The sequence below is a fragment of the Emys orbicularis genome, chromosome 3 (genome assembly GCF_028017835.1).
Source record: "Emys orbicularis isolate rEmyOrb1 chromosome 3, rEmyOrb1.hap1, whole genome shotgun sequence".
NCBI lineage: Eukaryota > Metazoa > Chordata > Testudines > Emydidae > Emys > Emys orbicularis.
In genome coordinates, this window is record NC_088685.1 from 159,589,403 (window position 1) to 159,610,692 (window position 21,290).

The following is a 21,290-nucleotide window of genomic DNA, read 5'->3' on the forward strand; positions in this document are numbered from 1 at the left end:
CGGGACAAAAAAGAGTTCAAGGCTCTGGTTGAAGAAGGGGCAGCAGTGGCGAAAGCAGCCCTCCAGGCTGCCTCAGACGCGGCCGACACAGCAGCCCGTTCTATGGCCTCGGCCATATCTATGCGACGGGCGTCGTGGCTTCTCCTGTCTGGTCTGTCAGCAGATTCCCAGTCTCTGATGCAGGACCTTCCCTTCGATGGGAAAGCGTTGTTTGCAGACCAAACCGATGTTCGCCTGCATGGGATGAAAGACTCCCATACCACCCTGCAAACTCTGGGCCTATATGTTCCGCCAGCGAAGGACAAACCTAGGCTGCAGACCTCCGCTCCTCCCGCTAGGGGCAGATATGAACCCCCTCTTAAGCAACCGAGGGAGCAGAGACGCAGGTCTCAGCGTCAGTCCCGCTCGGCCCCGTGACCAGGCCCCTCAAAGGGCAAGAGGCAGGGGAAGAGGCGGTTTTGACTCTTTGTGGGGGGCCACCGGGCCTGTTGCCACGGACGCCCCCAGTTAATAAAGTTTGTGTTCTGCAACCGTTTATCTACATTCCGAGTGCAGTGGTCCTGTATAACGTCGGACCAGTGGGTCCTCAGCACAATTTCCTGGGGCTACATGTTGCAGTTTGCCTCACCTCCCTCCACCCACCCCCCCGCCCCGGGAGGACCTCGGGGACCCGGGACATGCCCCCCTTCTAAACCAAGAGATGGCGCGCCTCCTCGACCTGGGCGCGGTGGAGAGGGTACCGGTAGAATTTCAGGGCAAGGGGTTTTACTCCCGGTATTTCCTGATCCCAAAGGCGAAAAGCGGGTTCTGGCCCATCCTGGACCTGCGGAAGCTCAACAGGTTTATGGTCCGTTACAAGTTCCGCATGGTATCCCTGATCTCCATCATCCCCTCCTTGGACCCGGGGGATTGGTTTGCGTCCCTGGACCTCCAGGATGCGTATTTCCACATCCATATTTTCGAGGGTCACAGGCGCTTCCTCCGCTTCCTGGTAGGGTGGGACCATTACCAGTTTGCGGTCCTCTCTTTTGGTCTTTCCATGGCCCCCATGGTTTTTACCAAATGCATGGCAGTGGTGGCAGCCCACCTCCGGAGGAACGGGCTGCAAATTTTCCCTTACCTGGACGATTGGCTCTTCAAGGGCAACTCCCGGTCCCAGGTACAGGCCCAGATGCAATTCCTGCTGTCCACATGCACAGGTCTGGGCCTAGTGGTGAACAAGGCCAAGTCCACGTTAGTACCGGTTCAGCGCATACACTTCATAGGGCTCTGCTAGACTCCCTAGAGGGCACAGCCTCTCTTCCCCGGGACAGGTTCAAGACACTCAAAAGTCTCGTAGCCTCGGTCACGGCCTTCCCCGTGATGACGGCAAGGGTGTGCCTTCAAATCCTAGGTCACATGGCAGCATGCACGTCCGTGGTGCAACATGCCAGACTCAGAATGAGGCCCATCCAACTCTGGTTGGCCTCCCAGTATTCCCAGTCCTGGGAGAGCCTGGACAAGGTGGTCACGATGCCACCCAATGTTTTGGCCACTCTGCAATGGTGGTCTCTCCCGAGCAATATGCTAAACGGGATCCCCTTCCAGGAACTCCCTCCCTCTCTAGACCTGGTGTCGGATGCCTTGGACCTGGGCTGGGGAGCCCATATAGGGAACATTCAAACCCAAGGCACATGGTCGATCTTGGAATTGTCTCTGCACATAAAGGTCAGGGAACTCAGGGCAGTATGCCTGGTGTGCATAGCGTTCAGTTTGCACCTTTGCAGGAAGGCGGTCAGAGTCCTCACGGACAACACGACCGTGATGTATTACATCAACAGGCAGGGGGGGCATGTGTTCCTTGGCCCTGTGCCGGGAAGCCCCGGACCTATGGGAGTTTTGCATAGCCCTCAATATCTCCCTACGGGCCTTCCATCTACCCGGCGCACGCAATGTGCGAGCCGATCACCTCAGCAGGGTGTTTATCCATCAATACGAGTGGTCACTCCACTGGGAGGTCGCCCGACAGCTCTTCTGAGTGTGGGGAGCTCCTGGGTCGACCTCTTTGCTACTGCCCAGAACCAACACTGCCCCCAGTTCTGCTCCAGGGCAGGGGCAGAAAGGGGGGCGATCTCGGACGCATTCCTCCTCCGGTGGTCAGGCCAACTGTTCTATGCCTTTCCACCGTTTCCACTGATACGCAAGGTCCTGCAGAAAGTAAAGGCAGACAGGTCGAGAGTTATCCTCATAGCCCCGGATTGGGCCCACCAGCATTGGTACGGGACCCTTCTGCAACTGTAGCGGCCCCCCCGTGGAGGCTGCCGCTCCACGCGGATCTCCTCTCCCAGGAGAGGGGATGCCTTCTCCATCCCAACCTGGCCGCGCTTCACTTGACAGCGTGGTTGCTCCATGGTTAAACGAGGAGGAGGGAAGGTGGTCGGAGGATGTCAGACAAATTCTGCTGGAGAGCAGGAAGCCATCTACACAACGGATCTACCTTGCCAAATGGTTTAGGTTTTCTAGGTGGGCGGGGGAGCGGGGCGCCTCCCCGTCATCCGCATCCCTCTAACTTATTCTAGATTACCTCCTGTCCCTTAGGACCCAAGGTCTAGCTCCGGCCTCTGTCAGGGTACATTTAACGGCCATTTCAGCCTTTCACCCTCCGGTGCAGGGTCACTTGGTTTTTTCCCATGAGATGACCTCCCGCTTTTTAAAGGGACTAGACCGTACATTTCCTTACGCCAGGGCCCCCGTCCCGCAATGGGATCTGAACCTAGTGCTATCCCGCCTCACGGGTCCTCCCTTTGAGCCCTTGGCCACATGTTCCTGGTCCCATCTGTCCTGGAAAGTGGCATTCTTGGTGGCTATCACCTCAGCCCATCGTGTCTCGGAGCTTAGGGCCTTGACCTCGGAACCCTCATATACGGTCTTCCATAGGAATAAAGTCCAGCTTCCACACCCTGCGTTTCCCCCCAAGGTGGTCTCCGCCTTCCATATGGATCAGGACATTTTCTTACTGGTACTCTGTCCTAAGCCCCATTCCTCCAACGAGGAATGCCGCCTACACACGCTAGACGTACGTAGGGCTCTGGTCTTTTACCTGGACCGAACCAGGCCATTCAGGAAATCCTCGCAACTGTTCGTTGCGTCAGCCGAGCATATGAGAGGGCAACCAGTCTCCACCCAGCGCCTTTCCCGCTGGATCACCTCGTGCATATGCACGTGTTACGACTTGGCAGGGGTTCCCCTGCCGCCTATCATAAAGGCGCATTCTTCGAGAGCGCAGGCCTCGTCGGCCGCCTATGTAGCCCACATCCCTATCCAGGACATATGTAGGGCTGCCACGTGGTCCTCTGTCCACACTTTTTCCTCGCACTATGCAATCGTCTCCCAAGCACGGGATGACGCCGGGTTTGGTAGGGTGGTACTCCATCGCGCTAACCTTTAAACTCCTACCCACCTCCATCAGATATAGCTTGGAGTCACCTACTGTGGAATACACAGGAGCAATCACTCGAATAAGAAAGGACAGTTACCTGTTTCGTAACTGGCATTCTTCAAGATGTGTTGCTCTTGTCTATTCCACATCCCACCCTCCTTCCCCTCTGTCGGAGTTGTCTGGCAAGAAGGAACCGAGGGTGGGGGGAGTGCGCAGCTCCCCTTATAGCGCGATATAGAGGCGCCACTCCAGGGGTCACAGCGGTGCTCCCCTCCTACGGGTACTGCTAAGGGAAAAACTTCTGGCACCGGTGAACATGGCGAGCACGCACACCTACTGTAGAATAGACAGGAGCAACACATCTCGAAGAACGCCAGTTACGGAACAGGTAACTGTCCTTTCCTTAATCAATACAAAGATTAAAAAATCAGAAATTAAAAGTAAACAATCTATTTTTTTATTCAGAGACTACATCGTTTTCTGATTCCCTGAGATCTGGGAGTAATAAAGATGTGAACCCTGGAAGAAGAGATACTCTAAAGCTTATACCCAATATGGAAACAATTTGCTATTCTTTTCTAACAAGCCTTCTTTTAATGAATAAACATCCAGTACTTATCACAGGTAACAAACTCTTAACTTCTTAAAACAAAGAAAATACTGTAGTCTGTTAAATAAATTATTCACATCCAAATAGATTTTAAACAAAATACAGACATAGGAATTCCTATCCATTTACTCCCTTTAGCCTAGTTTGCTTTGTTTGATAAGTTTTATTTAATACTTTATTAACCCCTTCTCCACATAGGAAAAGCTGAAAATAGTATAAGTTGACACCTAATATATAGCATATGCATAAGAAAGGACTGATGGTATCCGAATCTTCCAGTATCCGATTCTGTCGCACTTACTCATGTCGAGTAGTACCTTACTCCACAAAATACCCTATTAGAATCAGTGGGACTACTCACAAAAGGTATTACTCAATGTCAGTGATGGTGACAGAATCTGTCCCACAGAAAGATGATGGGATTTAAGCCGTTCTCAACAAAAAGCATTTAGCAAAATGGTGGATGAATAGCAACCATGAATAGAACGTTCGAACAGCTTTTGATTAATTGACTTCCAGAAAAACTGTGAGGATGAGCCCTAAACTCACTCCTGAATCTGCAGTATCTCCTGTTGCTTTCCCAGCTCCTTTTTCCCCATGTGTAGGGATAGTATATAATCTAAAGCTACACTTGAATGTAATCTTTGACTTTCAGGTCTTAAGTTGTCCGTTAAGAGAGAGCTGAAAACAGACATAGCTTGGGTAGGAGTACTCTCATGCACAGAATGAAAACATTCCAACTTGAACATCGCAGCTCCCCTGTGGCAGCATTTTCTAAAACATAATATTCTTATCAGTTTTTCTCGTTTGTATATTTAAGAAAATACTGAAAGGTATAAAACAAGCAGTGATTTAACATGTGCAATAGCAGTAATAGTGTGCAGATTATGAATTCATGTTTTGGCACACAGTTTTGCCATGCCTATTAATGAAAATTTGAGCTTAAGTGTCTCCATTCTCTGTGTCTTTGGGTTTTTTTAGGCGACTCTGGTATTGGGAAGACTGCCATGATTCAAAATATGCTTGAAAGACTTCAGAAACAAGGGGGATTCTTTGTAAAATCAGGAACAATTTTAGGAGATGTCGTCTTACATAATGAAATTAAAAAAGCAAGGTTGTAGATGACTTTCCAGTTTCACATTTTCCATCAGTATTTAATATCATAGGAAGTAATACAGTCAAACTTTCCTTAGGATTGATAATGAATAAATAATAGACATTAATTATAGCATTGTGGTAAGTTATACTATACTTATAGTGCTGTTGAGGCAGCATTTTTATTTTAAACCCCCATTTTCAAGTGCTTTAACTTTCTGGAAAAAAGTAATATTTTAGCCAAAATAACTTATGCTTGTTCTTAGCTCAAAGATGAATTTGTTTGAGTTTTGTGAAATTCCATTAGTTTACATTTTTAAAAAACCCTGTTTTTCATGTAATGAGAAATTTTCCAGATTTTGTATGTGGCCAGATTGAAAAATGTATTAAAATTTAAATTAAACTTTTTTTAAAAAGTAATAATAGTCTTCACTGAGAGCAAACTATTTTCAATACCAAAAGGAGAAGTACCTGAAAAATGTTGATATAGTTCTCACAATGGCACTTTGAATAACAATGTATAAATTCTCATCCTGAAGAAAAAAGATTTATTTCATTACTCTGTATTATTTCTTTATGGCACTTAAGTTACAAAAATCAATTGTGTTTTTTCCTACTCGTGTCTTCCTGATCAGCATGTTAAAGAATTCCAGTTACCTAACATTTGATATGCCCCAAGATGCTCAGAAGACAGTGTGGCCCTCACCTGGAGACTTGGGTATGTGATGACATTCATTTTTAAAAGGTTTTAGGACCAATTTTATTGGAATAATTTTGCATCTCTAATTAAACTTTGGAGCAAAATGTTGGGGGCAGTTAATTACACCAACATCTGATCCCAGTTAATTGTCTAACCATTTGAACTGTGGGTGCAAACTGTACCTGCAGAAAAAGAGGTTGAGCTGAAGTCTGTCTGATAATCTGGCCTTCACAACTAAAAATGACTGTAAAATTGTATTAATTAGTAGCAAGCTCTATCCTAGTACTGTACTTTTATTATAAATATAAACATTTGAATATTTATGTGACATTGGTAGCAGAACTGAGAATACAGGCATCAAAATTAGCTCAAGAACTCAAACCATGATAAGCTTCTACATGAGTGACACCAAAATAAACCAAGCTTTTCATCACTATTTTATTTCAATTTGATTGAAGGGACAAAGCTTGTAAACTATGTGTGTGGTTGTTACATTTTATTGGTGTGAAAATCTGTTTGAAAAATGCAAGTAGACTTCAGCAAAGTCTTTTGGATTTTGCATCGAAGTGCATCTATAAAGATATTTCTGATCACTTATATAAAATTTCCAAGAAATATACAGCACAAAAATGTATTTATTTAAAATTTATCTAAGTATGCAGTAGTACAGTGTATCCCAAACTTGTTCCGCCGCTTGTGCAGGGAAAGCCCCTGGCGGGCCGGGCCGGTTTGTTTACCTGCCGCATCCACAGGTTCGGCCGATCGCGGCTCCCAGTAGGGTGACCAGACAGCAAATGTGAAAAATCGGGAGAGGGGGTGGGGGGTAATAGGAGCCTATATAAGAAAAAGACCCAAAAATCAGGACTGTCCCTATCAAATCGGGACATCTGGTCACCCTAGCTCCCAGTGGCCACGGTTCACTGCTCCAGGCCAATGGGAGCTGCGGGAAGCGGCGCAGTCCGAGGGACGTGCTGTCCGCCGCTTCCCGCAGCTCCCATTGGCCTGGAGTGGCAAACCACGGCCACTGGGAGCTGCGATCGGCCGAACCTGCGGGCGCTGCAGGTAAACAAACCGGCCCGGCCCGCCAGGGGCTTTCCCTGCACAAGCGGCGGAACAGGTTTGGGAACCACTGCTATAGTAGATTCACCCGCAGGGATGAAATAAAGACCACAATCACTCATTCACACAAAAGCCAGGTTAAATAGATCAGCCATGCACCATCTGAGCTGAAAGTCAACGAGCTTACTTTCTTTAGGACTAACAGAGGAAGTAAAATCTAGCACTGAGATTCCTGCCTCTAGTCCAGGGATGGGCAAACTACGTGGGATTGCCAACCCCGTGGCGCTGCGGGGCTAAGGCAGGCACCCTGCATGCCCTGGCCCCGCGTCGCCCACAGATGCGGCTGGCACCATGTCCCTGCGGCCCCTGGGGCGGGGGGGGCAGAGGGCTCCACACACTGCCCTCACCTGCGGGTACCTCCCCTGAAGCTTCCATTGGTCGCTTCTGGGGGCGACGCGGGGCCAGGGCAGACAGGGAGCCTGCCTTAGCCCTGCTGTGCGCTGCTGCCACCCCGGAGCTGCTCAAGGTAAGTGGCGCCAGCCCGGAGCCCGCACCCCGAACCTCTTCCCTGAGCCCCCTCGTACACCCACACTCCTCCTGCACCCCAACCCCCTGCCCTGAGCCCCCTGCCACACCCCTCCTGCACCCTGAGCCTCCTGCCGCACTCCTCCTGCACCCCAACCCCCTGCCCTGAGCCCCCTCTTGCACCCCAACCCCTGCCCTGAGCCCTGTCGTACACCCCGCACTCCTCCTGCACCCAAACCCCTTGCCCTGAGCCCCTTCCTGCACACCACACCCCCTCTCACACCCTGCACGCTAACCCCCTGCCCCAGTCCTACATTCATAGCCCTGCATTCAATTTCCCCACCCAGATGTGGCCCTGCTCTAGTCCCTTAGATATTCAAATATATATGGGGAATCACAGTGAGAGCATGCTGGTTGATCTCAGGTGTCTTGACAGAGCACAGGGAGATAGCTAAGAAATAAATCTTGTAGGGAATTATATATCTTAAATTGCACCTAGAAGTGAACAAGAACTTAGTGCAGTGTTTGGACAGTTTGTGTGGTATTTTTCTTGTGCCGTACTCTCCTAAGCACTGCTGCACTAGGTGTAACTTCCAAGTGGTCATCAAGTTCATATAGTGCACTGGTTGCGCATTTTTTTTTTTTTTTTGAGATGTCAAGCTGCATGTCATCTCCATACTGATTGCACTAGGTGTAAACTTCTTCACTATCTCCTCCTATGACTTCACATAAATGTTGAATAGAAGGGATGACAGAAAATAATCCTGAGCAGCCATGCATTAGAAAGCCCTGCAGTTAACTGGGCAATTGCCCAACAACATGTTCTTGGACCACTGTGCAGGAACAAAAAAGAATGGAACCACTTATGTGTAATTTCATCCATCCCAGCATGATTCACAGACAAGTCAATAAAACCTCACGGCTAACAGTATCAAGTGCTACTGAAAGATCTAAAAAAATGTGTATGACTGTTGTCCATTGCTAGAAGGAAATTATCAGCCAGCAAGATTGTATCATTTTCCATAATGTTCTCTGGACGCAGGGATTATTATTACAGATCAAATAAATCTGAGAATTCCAGATGACATAGGAGGTGCTTCACTACAACTTTCCCAAAAACCTTACCTGAAATGGAAGGTTAGAGACACTATGGCTATGGAGTTCTGAGGATGTAAAATACCACCACCTTAAAAGTATGCACCACCAAATGCAGCATTTGGCAAAGTCACTCATGTCCCTCAGCTTTAAGTAATGTTGCAGCACATTTCCTCTAGGGTTCTGGAATGTCTCTTCTACTAAAACTGCTACCTGTTTTGCAATTTCTTTGAGGTTGTCAAGTTCTAATTCCAGAAATGTGCATGGCTGCTATCTGAAACGTGGTGAATACAGGCTAGAATGGATATCCAGTTTCAGTGTTCTCTGTCACAATTCAGTAGAGTTGCTATTCACAGCTTTTCATTCTTCATATACAACTGAAAATACGTCATCAGTCAGCGTTTCTCAAACTGGAGTCCACGAGGGTACTCCAAGGGGTCCGTGGGCCCCGCTGATCAACTCCTCCCCCTCCCTCCCGGTGCCTGCGTGCTCGGGAACAGCTCTATCTCCCAGAGGCTACTAAAGCCAAACCGGGAAATTTTAGGTGCTAGAAGTCTGGTGGTGCAGCAGGGCTAAGGCAGGCTCTCTATCTGCCCTGGCTCCACGCTACTTCCAGAAGTGTCCGGCACATCCCTGCAGCCCCTCGGGGTGGGGGAGGCAAGGGATCTCCGCGTGCTGTCCCTGCCCTGAGCACCAACTGCGCAGCTCCCGTTGACTCAAACTCCCTCGGAGAGCCTGCACCCTGAACCCCCTCTTGTACCCAAACTTCTTCTCAGAGCCAGCACCCCCTTCTGCAATCCTACCCCACTAGGGTTGCCAACTTTCTAATAGCACAAAACTGAACACCCTAGCCCCACCTCCCCACCCCTGCCCCGCTCCTTCCCCAAGGGTCTGGCCCCACTCACTACATTTCCCCCTCCCTCGGCGGGGGGACAAGAGGCTCCGTGCACTGCTCTCGCCTGTAGGAACTGCCCCTCCAGCTCCCATTGGCTGGAAACTGGCCAATGGGAGTGTGGAGCCAGTGCTCAGGGCAGGGGCAGCGTGCGGAGGCCCATGCCCCCCGCACCTAGGAGCCAGACCTGCTGGCCGCTTCTGGGGCACAGTGCAGTGCCAGGAAAGGTAGGGACTAGCCTGTCTCAGCGCCGCAGCACTGCCGACCTGACCTTTAATGGTTTTCAAGCGGAACACCTGGTCGAAAAGGGACTCTGGCGGCTCCAGTCAGCACTGCCGACCTGACCTTTAATGGCTAGGTCAGCAGTGCTGACTGGAGCCGCCAGAGTCCCTTTTCGACCGGGTGTTCCACTTGAAAACCGGACACCTGGTCACCCTATGCCCCAGCCTGGTGAAAGTGAGTGAGGGTGGGGGAGAGCGAGTGACAGAGGGAGGGGGGAATGAAGTGAGTGGGGAGTGGGAAGAGGTGGGGTGGGGCTTTGGGGGAATGGGTGGAGTAGGGGTGGGGCCTGTGGCTGAGTGGGAGGGCTTGGGGCTCCCCAAAACATTTTAAATCAAAATGAGGTCCTCGGGTTGCTGAAGTTTGGGAACCACAGGCATGAGTAATTCTGGTGGAGAATTAGCTGGTTTGTTGGTCTTCTTCCACAGTTAAGAATTTTTTAATGTAATCTCTACATTTGGAAAATCAGTTTTTGAATAAATAATTTATATATTTTACACAGTAGCTTAGCAGTAAACTTCCTTTATCTCTTTCAGGAGAAGAAAACATTTTTAACTTATGTTTTAAATATGCTTTTTTAAGATACACAGGCAAAGAGATGCTTTGAATTCAAAACTATAAAATTACTGTTAAATCGTAGAAGCACATTTGAATTGTACCAAAATCCAAACAGTGTTCCACTCTATCATGCTTAAAAATGCTGGCAATGCTTAAAATACCACACTAATATGAAGACAATATGCACTTTGACTTGACTTTTATTTTTGGTAGTGATATGAAAAGAAAATATTTGCTGTAATAACAGTATGCAATATTAATAGCATCTTAGAATGGTGAGGAGAGTAGATCCACTGTTGATCAGATATCATTCTGACCCTTAATTTTGTATATGACACAGATTTGAAGTCAACGAAGGGGCCATATTCTGCAAGTGAAACTGGTGACATTGCTTCATCATCTGAAAGAATCAAGAGTGTTATAGTTTCCACAATACAGTGTGGTGCCCACACCAGTGCTGCCCAAATACAGGCATGGGTTCGTCAGAAATTAATACTAAAAAGTAAAGATACTCTTGGTGCACCAAAATCCAAACAGGTAAAACAGTGTTCTACTCTACCAATGCATAAAAATGCCGACAGAGCTTAAAATAAGCACTAAAAAGATTGACAGAACTATTTGATTTATTTCAAAAGTGTGTCTGTCTAACTACTGTTAAATACTGTTGTAGCCATGTTGGTCTCTCTCACCAATAGAAGTTGGTCCAATGAAAGACATTACCTCATCCCCCTTGTTTCTCTAATGTGTGTATTAGGCTGTTTGGATTATTGTTTTTATCTGTTACTGTTGTGCTTCTTTTCAATTACTAGTGTAGTATTTCATATGTAATGGCAGGAATTCGGGGATAAGGTATTCTTAATAAGTAATGTATTGGTAACCTTATTTATTCAATCCCATTCATTTATGAATGTTATAGTAGCTACAAAAATAAATACAAAGCTTCCAAGATGTTTCAGCCAGCTAGCCAGCCTACTCAATTAGCTGACTATGCCAATGAATCTCTGACAATGAGCTGTCGCTGTTTCCATTGCTGGCCACCACCCTGGCCTCCCCTCTGGACACCATCCACAAATCTAATACATTACAATAACTGTTTTAAAAATCCAAATAGGAACTAACAAAATACATAGTATTAATCTCCTCGCATGTTCTTCCATAGCTGTGAAACCTCTCATTATTTGTAAAGTCAAATGTAGTTTGCCTGGCCCTGTGCAGTTGTGGAAGAAGGAGTGACTTCCTTTCCTAGACCTGCTTCCTGCAGGTTTTATTGTGGGAAGGGATGATCTCACGCAATATGACTATTTATTGAAACAGCTAGGCCTGGAACTGAAAAGGGAAGAGGCAGTTCTTGACTTAGGCCTAAGTGGAGCACAGGATTGGTCCAAGAGGTGAATATAGCTAAACCACTAGGTAATAGCAACCATAATGTAATTAAATTTAACATCTTTGGGAGGGATATCAAAGAAACCAGCACAAATAGCATTTAACTTCAAAAAAGGGGAACTCCACAGGAGGCTAGTTAAATTGAAATTAAAAGGAACAGTTACAAGAGTGAAATGCCTGCAACCTTCATGGAAATTTAAAAAAAACATAATAGAGGCTTTAAACCCCAGATTTAAAAAAAAAAAAAAAAAAAAGTAGAAGACCAAAAAATGTCACCAGGGCTAAACAACAGAGTAAAAGAGGCAGTTAGAGACAAAAAGATATCTTTTAAAAATTGGAAGTTAAATCTTACTGAGGAAAATAGAAAGGAGCATAAACTCTGGCAAGTCAAGTATAAAAGTATAGTTAGGCAGGCCAAAAAAGAATTTGAAGAACAACTAGCAAAAGCGACAAAAAATAACAGCAATTTTATTTAAATGAATCAGGAGCAGGAAGCCTGCCAAAGCCTGTCAGTGGAGCTACTGGACAATTGAGGTGCTAAAGGAGAACTCAGAGAAGACAAGGCTGTTGTGGAGAATCTAAATTAATTCTTTGTATTGGTTTTCACTGCAAAGAATATGAAGAGATTCCCATACCCAAGCCATTCTTTTTAGGTGACAGATCTGAGGAACTGTCCCAGATTGGGGTGTCAGTAGAGGAAGTTTTGGAACAAATTAATAAATCAAACAGCAATAAGTCACCAAGACCACATGGTATTCAAGAGTTCTGAAGGAAGTCACATATGAAATTGCAGAACAACTAACTGTGGTATGTAACCTATCACTTAAATCACCCTCTGTACCAGATGACTAATGGATAACTAATGTAGCACTTTTTTTTTTAAAGGCTCCAGAGGCGCGTCTAGCAATTACAGTCCTGTAAACCCAACTTCAGTCCCAGGCAAATTGGTTGAAACTATAGTAAAGGACAGAATTATCAGACACACAGATGAACACAATGTGTTGGGGAAGAGTCAACACAGCTTTTATAAAGGGAAATCATGCCTCACCAATATATTAGAATTCTTGGAGGGGGTCAACAAACATGTGGAAAAGGGTGATCCAGCAGATATAATATACTTGGACTTTCAGAAAGCCTTTGATAAGGTCTTTCACCAAAGGCTCTTAAGCAAAATAAGCAGTTATGGGATAAGAGGAAAGGTCCTCTCATGGATCAATAACTGGTTAAAAGATAGGAAACAAAGGGTAGGAATAAATGGTCAGTTTTCACAGTGGAGAGGTAAATAATGAGGTCTCCCAAGGGTATAGACTGGGACAACTGCTGTTCAACATATTCTGAAGTGACCTGGAAAAAGGGGTAAACAGTAAGGTGGCAAAGTTTGCAGACGAGACAAAATTACTCAAGATAGTTAAGTCCAGAGCTGACTGCAAAGAGTTACAAAGGGAGTTACAAAATGGCAGATGAAATTCAATGTTGATAAATGCAAAGTAATGCACATTGGAAAACAGAATCCCAACTATACATACACAATTATGGGGTCTTAATTAGTTGTTACCACTCAAGGAAGATATCCTGGAGTCATTGTGGATAGTTCTCTGAAAACATCTGTTCAATGTCAAAAAAGCTAACAGAATGTTAGGAACCATTAGGAAAGGAATAGATAATAAGACAGAAAATATCATAATGCCACTATATAAATTCATGGTACACCCACACCTTGAACACTGCGTGCAGTTCTGGTCACCCCATCTCAAAAAAGATATATTAGAGTTGGAGCAGGAACATAGAAGGTCAACAGAAATGATTAGGGATATGGAACAACTTCCATATGAGGCGAGATTAAAAAGACTGGAACTGTTCATCTTAGAAAAGAGATGACTGAAGGGAGATATGATAGAGGTCTATAAAATCATGAATGGTGTAGAGAAAGTGAATAAGAAAGTCTTATTTACCTTGTCACATAACAAGAACCAGGGGTCGCCCATTTAAATCAATAGGCAGCAGGTTTATAACAAACGTAAGGAAGTACTTCACACAACACAAAGTCAACCTGTGGAACTCGTTGCCAGGGGATGTTGTGAAGGTCAAAAGTATAACTGGGTTAAAAGAATTAGATAAATTCATGGGTGACAGGTCCATCAATGGCTATTAGGCAGATCATCTGGGATGAAATCCCATGCTTTGGGTGCCCCTAAACCTCTGACAGTCAGAAGCTGGGACTGGACAACAGGGGATAGATCACTTGATAAATTGTCCTTTTCTGTTCATTCCTTCTGAAACATCTGGCACTGTCCACTGTCAAAAGACAGGATACTGTGCTAGATGGACCATTGATCTGACACAGTATGATCATTCTTATGCTTTCTATGTTTCTTAATATTAAAGCATTCTCATTGTTTCCATTTGGATGAGATATAACAGCTTCCTGTACCTTGCAGTTTACATCTGAGCTGCTCATATAATGACATATACTAGGTCATTTGTGCAAGTACACTAATTAATGTGTGTTTTAGATTAAAAAAAAAACAATGTAGATGGTCATAATTATGTGCCTAAAACACAGTCACTTCATGTTAATACTCTGTAATAATAAGTAAAGCTAAGTTTAACATAACTCAGATATGGTTTCTAATGTGGTTATATTTATTCACAGGTGATAATATTTATTGATGATCTGAATATGCCAATACCAGAGGAGTATGGTGCCCAGCCACCACTTGAAACAATCAGACAGTTTTTAGATTTAGGAGGTTTTTATGACACTAAGCAACTTGCATGGAAGGTACAGTAGGGATTTCTGATTTTTTATCAGTTCTAATTAATCTTCTGCAAAGAGCAAGTTAAGTTAAATCTAAGGGCTACTAACCATTTCATATTAATATTATGATAATATTATGCTTACTGATAACAATGGAGTATATTTAAATGAGTTTTCCAGGAGGGATGGGGAGAGCTGTAAATGTGTCTTATTGGTTGTTCTAAAGGACTAGAATTTTTTTTAATTCTGATTTAAGAAGCAAGAAAAATTTTAAAAGAATATTTTAACTAGAATTTATTTAGAAAATACGATTTTATTGTATTCTAGTTAAATAGATCACATTACATTTTATGAAATTAAAAATGCATACACCATTTTTAAAAATCTCATTTCAGCTCATACCTTGCTTCAGCTGGATAGATCTCCCCTCCCTGTATCCTTACATTCCTTTTGGCATTGCCCTCTCTCCTGAGGATCTTTCTCTCTTCAGAACCTTGTTTCATCACCACTGCTTTCAGGTCTTGTGGTCTCTTCTTTCTGTAGTGTCAGGACTTACGCTTAGGGTGCCATGCATTAAGCAGGAACTAGAGAACTCCCTGACCCAAGAAGTCCTTCTCTTTATTAAACTCCCGATGCAACTCATCATGGTCTACTGTGGAACTGTGGAGGACCAGGAACTCCATACCACTCCACATTTCCCTTTCTTTATAATAAAAGATTAAAACTTAAATTATAACCAACCAGCGTGTGTGTGTCTGTCTGTCTGTCTGTCTATCTAGAATTCAAAATAAACATTGAATTCCTTAAAATTATTTGCACTTATATGTCCCTTATCAATTCAGTTTAAATAGTCCTGAGCAATATTCTAAAGATCAAGTCTCTGAGGGGGCCTGATCAATCTTCCAGCCCATGTGTGTGAAGTTCTCTGTGAAGGCGAGGGCTCAGGTCCCAGATTCTCTGTTGTCCTGGGAAGTATTGAAGATGAACTCAAGTCCCCCAAATAAGTCCTTTTGGGGTCTCCACTAGTCAGGATCTGAGAGTTTCTGCTACAATCTGAACTGTTCCAAATGTCTGAGAGCTTTTGAGCCAAATTTTGTTCCCTGGCTTAGTTCAGGTAGTGCTTTTGTTCAGTGCTAAGCCTTGAAGTTTAGATGCTGCCAGATTTTTATTTCATCATCTCATTTTCAAAATTCCTTCAAAAAATCATAGCAATGTAGGGCTGAAAAAGACCTCAAGAAATAATCAAGTCAAGCCCCTCCACTGAGGCAGGACCAAGTAAACCTAAACCATCCCTGACAGGTGTTTGTCCAGCATGTTCTTAAAAACCTCGAATGATAGAGACTCCACAACTTCCCTTGGAAGGCTTTTCCAGAGCAAAACTACCATCCAGTCTGTTCTCTGCATTTTGTAGTTGTGCATTTGATTTTTACTTCTGAAGTGAAGTACTGTGCACTTTTCTTTATTGACTTTCATCTTGTTGATTTCAGACCAATTTTCCAAATTGTCAAGGTCATTTTGAATTCTATTCTAATCTAATTCTACTCTACTCCAAAGTGCTGGCAACCTCGCCCAGTTTGGTGTTGTCTGCAAATTTTATAAGCATATTCTCCATAGTACCAGACCAAGGACTGACCTCTGTTGGACTCCACTAGAATTGCTCTCCAAGTTTGATGACAAACCATTGATAACTATTCTTTGACTACAGTCTTTCAACCAGTTATGCACCCACTTTATAGTAATTTCATTAGACCACATTTCACTAGTTTGCTTATAAGAGGGTCGTGTCGTACTGTGACAAAAGCAGATAGCTTTGTAGAGAGTAATGGTTCTGGTGATTGTTTTTCTCCCTTGTTACATACTTCACAGCTCTCCATTAAAGTCTGTATTTGCCTACTCAGGGCAGGCCACCATAGGGATTGTTGTGCTCAGGCTCTGCAGTTGTTTATACTTTGGTGTCTTTCATGGGTTTTGGAGAGTTTCTCTTTCTGAAATTCCAAAGAGAGAAGAATGTGCTGATGTTCAAAAGCAGGCCATCAGCCATGTAAAGGTAATTTCGGTCCTGCCAGTATGGTAGTGGTCTGTTGGAAGCCGATTCCTTTGACCCCATGCTCTTTAGCAGGATGGATAAAAATCAATGATTTTAAAAAAAATTGATTTTTTTTATTTAAATTGGATTTTTTTGATAAAATGCTTTTTGAGGAAAAAACCTATCTAAAGATGGTTTTAATTAAGATACATTATAGCTCAAAGATATCTCATCATGGAATAGGGATTATAAATTCTAATTCTATAGTATGACAATATAGTCATGTAATGTTTAAGAAAAGTTTTGTAAATGAGTTCCAATAGTTCATGGATTAGGGACCCAATTTTATGGGGTTCCAGGGGCTTCTGTGTAGATTATTTCGGTTAATCTTTCTATCTGCCCAATGGGACTCAGTGCTCAGTCTAGAAGATACCATCAGAGATGCTTAGTTTTGCAGTTCTCAAACTGTGGATTTGTGTCTCCAGAGATAACATGCTTGTTAACAGCAAAAATGTTTTTAAAATAAATAAATAATATAGAGAGGTGAGAAATAACAAACCTCAACCCTATTGTCCCTCTGCAAATTTGTGTACACAGAGTCAATCCTTTACCTCTCTCTAAAAGTGCAAAGTTTCAAAAAATTCAAAGAATAGAAGATCGTTGGGGGTGGAATAGATCTGAATAAGAAGAAATCTGGAGATAAATGTGAGAAGGGAGGGGCAGGCAGTAGAAACAAAAGTAAAACTGTTTGAGCAGCATATTATAGAAGTCTTGAGGTCTTTCTGAGTGTAGCCTTCATTGATTTGAGATCTACCATACCATTCTCTCACTAGAAGGGAAAACCTATAATGGCAGCAGGCCGTAAAAGAGACCCAGTTTGGGAATATTTTAAAGAAGTTCCTCTACATATGGGTAAGACAGGCATGCATGCAAAATGCAAACAGTGCAACAAAGAAATGCAAGGCCTGGTTGCCCAAATGAAACAACATCATGAGAAGTGTTCCTTCTCTGGAGGAAGCTGTGTTGAAGATGATGAAAGGAACATGTCTGAACATGCAGGATCTTCAGGTTGGTAAATTTTTTTATTTCATACTTCTTTCTTAAGGACTGCCTGTCTTCCTTCTGGACTATTCTTGAATTCTCATGTTTGAGCAAAAAATATAGTTGTTACTCTATGGTACTATCATTTTAGATGCAGTTGTGATAAAAAATAAATAGCTGAAATAGGCGGCTCTTCCTTTTACAATTTCACCTTTAAAGTAGTACTGAGTGTCAGTGAATACAATGAGTAATACTAAATGAGCAGATGGTAATAATAATTAAATAACTGCATTGACTTATTTTGTTTAGGAGAATCCATCCTCAACATACAGGATTTTGAAGACTATCCACCTTCAAGATCACCATTATTTTCTAGTTTCAGAGTTATTTGCCAATGATAGTGTTTCAGTCATGTCATGTATGTCACATAGCCACAGTATATCACCTGTAGCAAAAAGGGGAAAAAAACTCCATCATCCAGAAACAACCATAGATAAGTTTGTGATAAGAACACCAGCAGTTTACAAAAAGAGGTAATTGATGAAAAAATTGCCCGATTTGTTTATGCAACAAGCTCTCCTTTCGGTATGATTGAGAACCCACACTTCATTAACATGGTTCAGTCATTAAGACCAGGATACAGTCCACTCAACAGAGCAGACGTTGCAGGCAAATTGCTGGATAAAGTGTATGAAAGAGAAATTGAGCAGTGTGCAAAAGGTCTAGAGGGTAAAATTATTAACCTGAGTCTTGATGGGCGGAGCAATGTCCACAATGATCCTGTTGTATGTGCTTGTGTGACAACAGAAGAAGGGAATGTCTTCCTTACAGAAACAATTGATACATCAGGAAATGCACGCACAGCAGAATACTTACAAGAAGTAGCAGTAAAAGCTATAACAAACTGTGAAAAAAAATTCAAATGTCTAGTACACAGCTTGGTCACAGATAATGCTGCAAATGTATCCAAGATGAGAAGAAATTATTTAGAAGAGAGTGAAGAGAGTCCCAAGCTAATAACTTACGGTTGCAGTGCTCATTTGATGCACCTCCTAGCCAAAGACTTCAGTGTTCCAGAAATAAAGACTAATGTTGTTGAAATTGCAAAATACTTCCGTAACAACTACTTTGCAGCAGCTGCTCTGAAAAAAGTGAGAAGAACCAAGCTAACTCTCCCACAAGATGTGCAATAGAAGTCAGTAGTGGACTGTTTTGAGCACTATATCAAGAACTGGCCTAATATGATGACAGTTTGTGAACAAAATTGTGAAAAATTAGATGGCACTGTCACAGCCAAAGTTCTCAACATTTGGCTTAAGAGAAATGTTGAACACATGCTGAGTACCCTGAAGCCTATTTCTATAGCCTTGAACAAAATGCAGGGAAATAGCTGTTTTATTGCTGACACTGTTGAAATTTAGAAGGAACTGAGTGAGATCTTAAAAAGAGAAATATGCAATGACAGAGTTAAATTACAAGCATTAAAAAAACAAATGGGACAAGCACTATCTCCAGCTTTTTCTTGCAGATATTCTCAATACTCGGTACCAGGGTCAAACCTTAACTGCTGAAGAAGAGGAGTTGGCTATGACATGGACATCTAGCAGTCATCCCTCCATAATGCCAACTATAATAAACTTCAGAACTAAGGGTGAAGCATTCAAGAAATATATGTTTGCTGATGATGTTTTAAAGAAAGTCACACCAGTGAACTGGTGGAAGTCACTTAAGCACTTGGATTCAGAGACTGTTGAAGTGATAATCTCACTTTTAACAACAGTAGCTTCTTCTGCCAGTGTAGAAAGAATATTTTCTTCCTTTGGACTAATTCATTCCAAATTGAGAAATAGTTTGGGACCTGAAAAAGCAGGAAAGCTTGTTTTTCTTTTCCAGATTATGAACAAACAGGAAAATGAAGGTGAGGACGACTGAGTTAGCTGCAGAAGCCAATATTTTAAGTTTCTCATGTTGACCTGGCTGACATAGTCGATTTAATTTTTGTTGATTTTTTTAAATATTTCATTTAACTATTTTAATTAAAAACAATTTTAACAAAAACAAACCTGATTTTAAAAAACTTGAATGTTTAACTAAATTCAAAAATGCATATGCTTGTTTTGTTAAAATATTATATGTTTGCCGTTGAAGAAAAAAATCAATAATACATAAAGTTGTTGTTTTAGTTAAATAAAACAATTTAAATGTCTGTCTGGTGATGTTCTCCTCCTAATACAGCATGGCAAGAAAATCCTTCAAATATTAATGATTAACCTGTTGAATTGGAGATAGTTCGCCTCCCAATGGCTTCATAAATATCTGCTTCAATTACATTTGGTAAATGAAATAACCAAACAATCATTCATTTTCTGATATAGCTGTAAAACTAATCTGAAAAGTTTTCAAAATAAATCACTTTAAAAATGTAGAGTGTGTATCTTCTAAAAATGAAACCTACATCTATCTCTGAGTTGTGAATATGTATTAAGGTTATAACAACCAACAAGAATGCACTTTTATGTAGAAATCCATGATTACATTGAGTCTTCCTGACAAGTGATTTAAATCATAATTTTTTATGTTAAAATCCAACACAAACAGTTATGTAGGCCCAAGTGACTGTTAAAACTTTGGTTTCCACTTGAGCATTCTGCTGCTTGGTTTCTGTGAGACTTCTTGATATAAATGCAACAGGTCTCTGGTCTCCTGCTGGCTGCTTTATTGTGAAGGCTGCTACTAAACCATATGAAGATGCATCTGCTACTACTGTTGTTGGATAGTTTACTGAGTATTGTGCAAAAAGAGATGGAGATCTCAGTAGTTCTTTTATTTTATTAAATGTATTTTGTTTTGTGCTCTTCCAGATCCACATATTGCAACCATTAAGGAGAACTCTTAAGGATTTGGTTAGATGAACTAAATTTGAATTTCCCAAAATGATTTGTCATGCCCAGGAATCTTCTCACAGCAGAAATATTGTTGGGTTCAAATGAGGCAAGCAATGCCTTCAATTTGTCTTAATCCTGCTGAATTTCCTGTTTGCTAAATATGTGTCCTACAAATCTTACCTGCTCTTTTCCACATTAACATTTCTTGCTTAGAGTGAGGCCAGCTTGTTGGAAGCACCTCAAAACTGCATGTAATCACTCATTGTGTTCATTTTTATCTCTGCCATATACCAAGACATCATCTGCATGGCAAAGGACAACAGGCAAACTTGACACAATCTTAGAGATTCTTTTCTGGAAATGTTCTAGTGCTGAAGCTACGCCAAATGGAAACTGATTGAAACAGTACCTTCCAAACAGGGTGATGAATGAAGTTAATGGTATAGATTCTTTAGCAAGGGGGATGTGCCAGATGTGCTGTAGCATCTAACTTTGAGATTCTCTTTCATTCTTCTTTGACTTTCTGTAGCAAGGGTATAGGGATGAGGCATGGTACTGTGAGACCAAAGGGATTCGTTGATGGCATCAATTTTATTTTGTACTCCCCGACAGCTTTCCTTGTGAAGATGTGTGGAGACATTTCATGTGTAGTTTGCTTTTTGCATTAAAGCATTCCAGTTTCTCTAATAGGTGTAGTCTTTCCATTGCTGGCAACCGTAGTAGGGCCAATTTGTACACACACATGAGATTTGCATATGTATTTGTGCAGGTTCAGAATTGGCTTCTTCTCTAGGTAGATCAGCCCGCTCACCAGATACGAGAATCCCATTCACCAGATGTGAGTTTATTTCTGAATTGGGAGAGCACAATATTTTGAGAGACCAGTTGTTTGTCCATGATAACAGCTTTTCCTCCAACAAGCCTCCTTCCCCTTTCCTAAATTTGAAACTTGGGCTATTCTCAATG

General features: G+C 42.8%; 1 protein-coding gene across 1 annotated transcript in view; it reads left to right on the plus strand.

Annotated features, from left to right (window-relative positions):
* DNAH14 (dynein axonemal heavy chain 14) overlaps window positions 1–21,290 on the plus strand; it is a 451,367-nt gene that overhangs the window by 267,468 nt on the left and 162,609 nt on the right. The window contains 5 exon segments of the mRNA XM_065401478.1: window positions 3,884–4,042; window positions 5,010–5,142; window positions 5,759–5,841; window positions 10,572–10,768; window positions 14,268–14,396. Of these exon segments, the coding sequence (XP_065257550.1) occupies window positions 3,884–4,042; window positions 5,010–5,142; window positions 5,759–5,841; window positions 10,572–10,768; window positions 14,268–14,396 (701 nt within the window).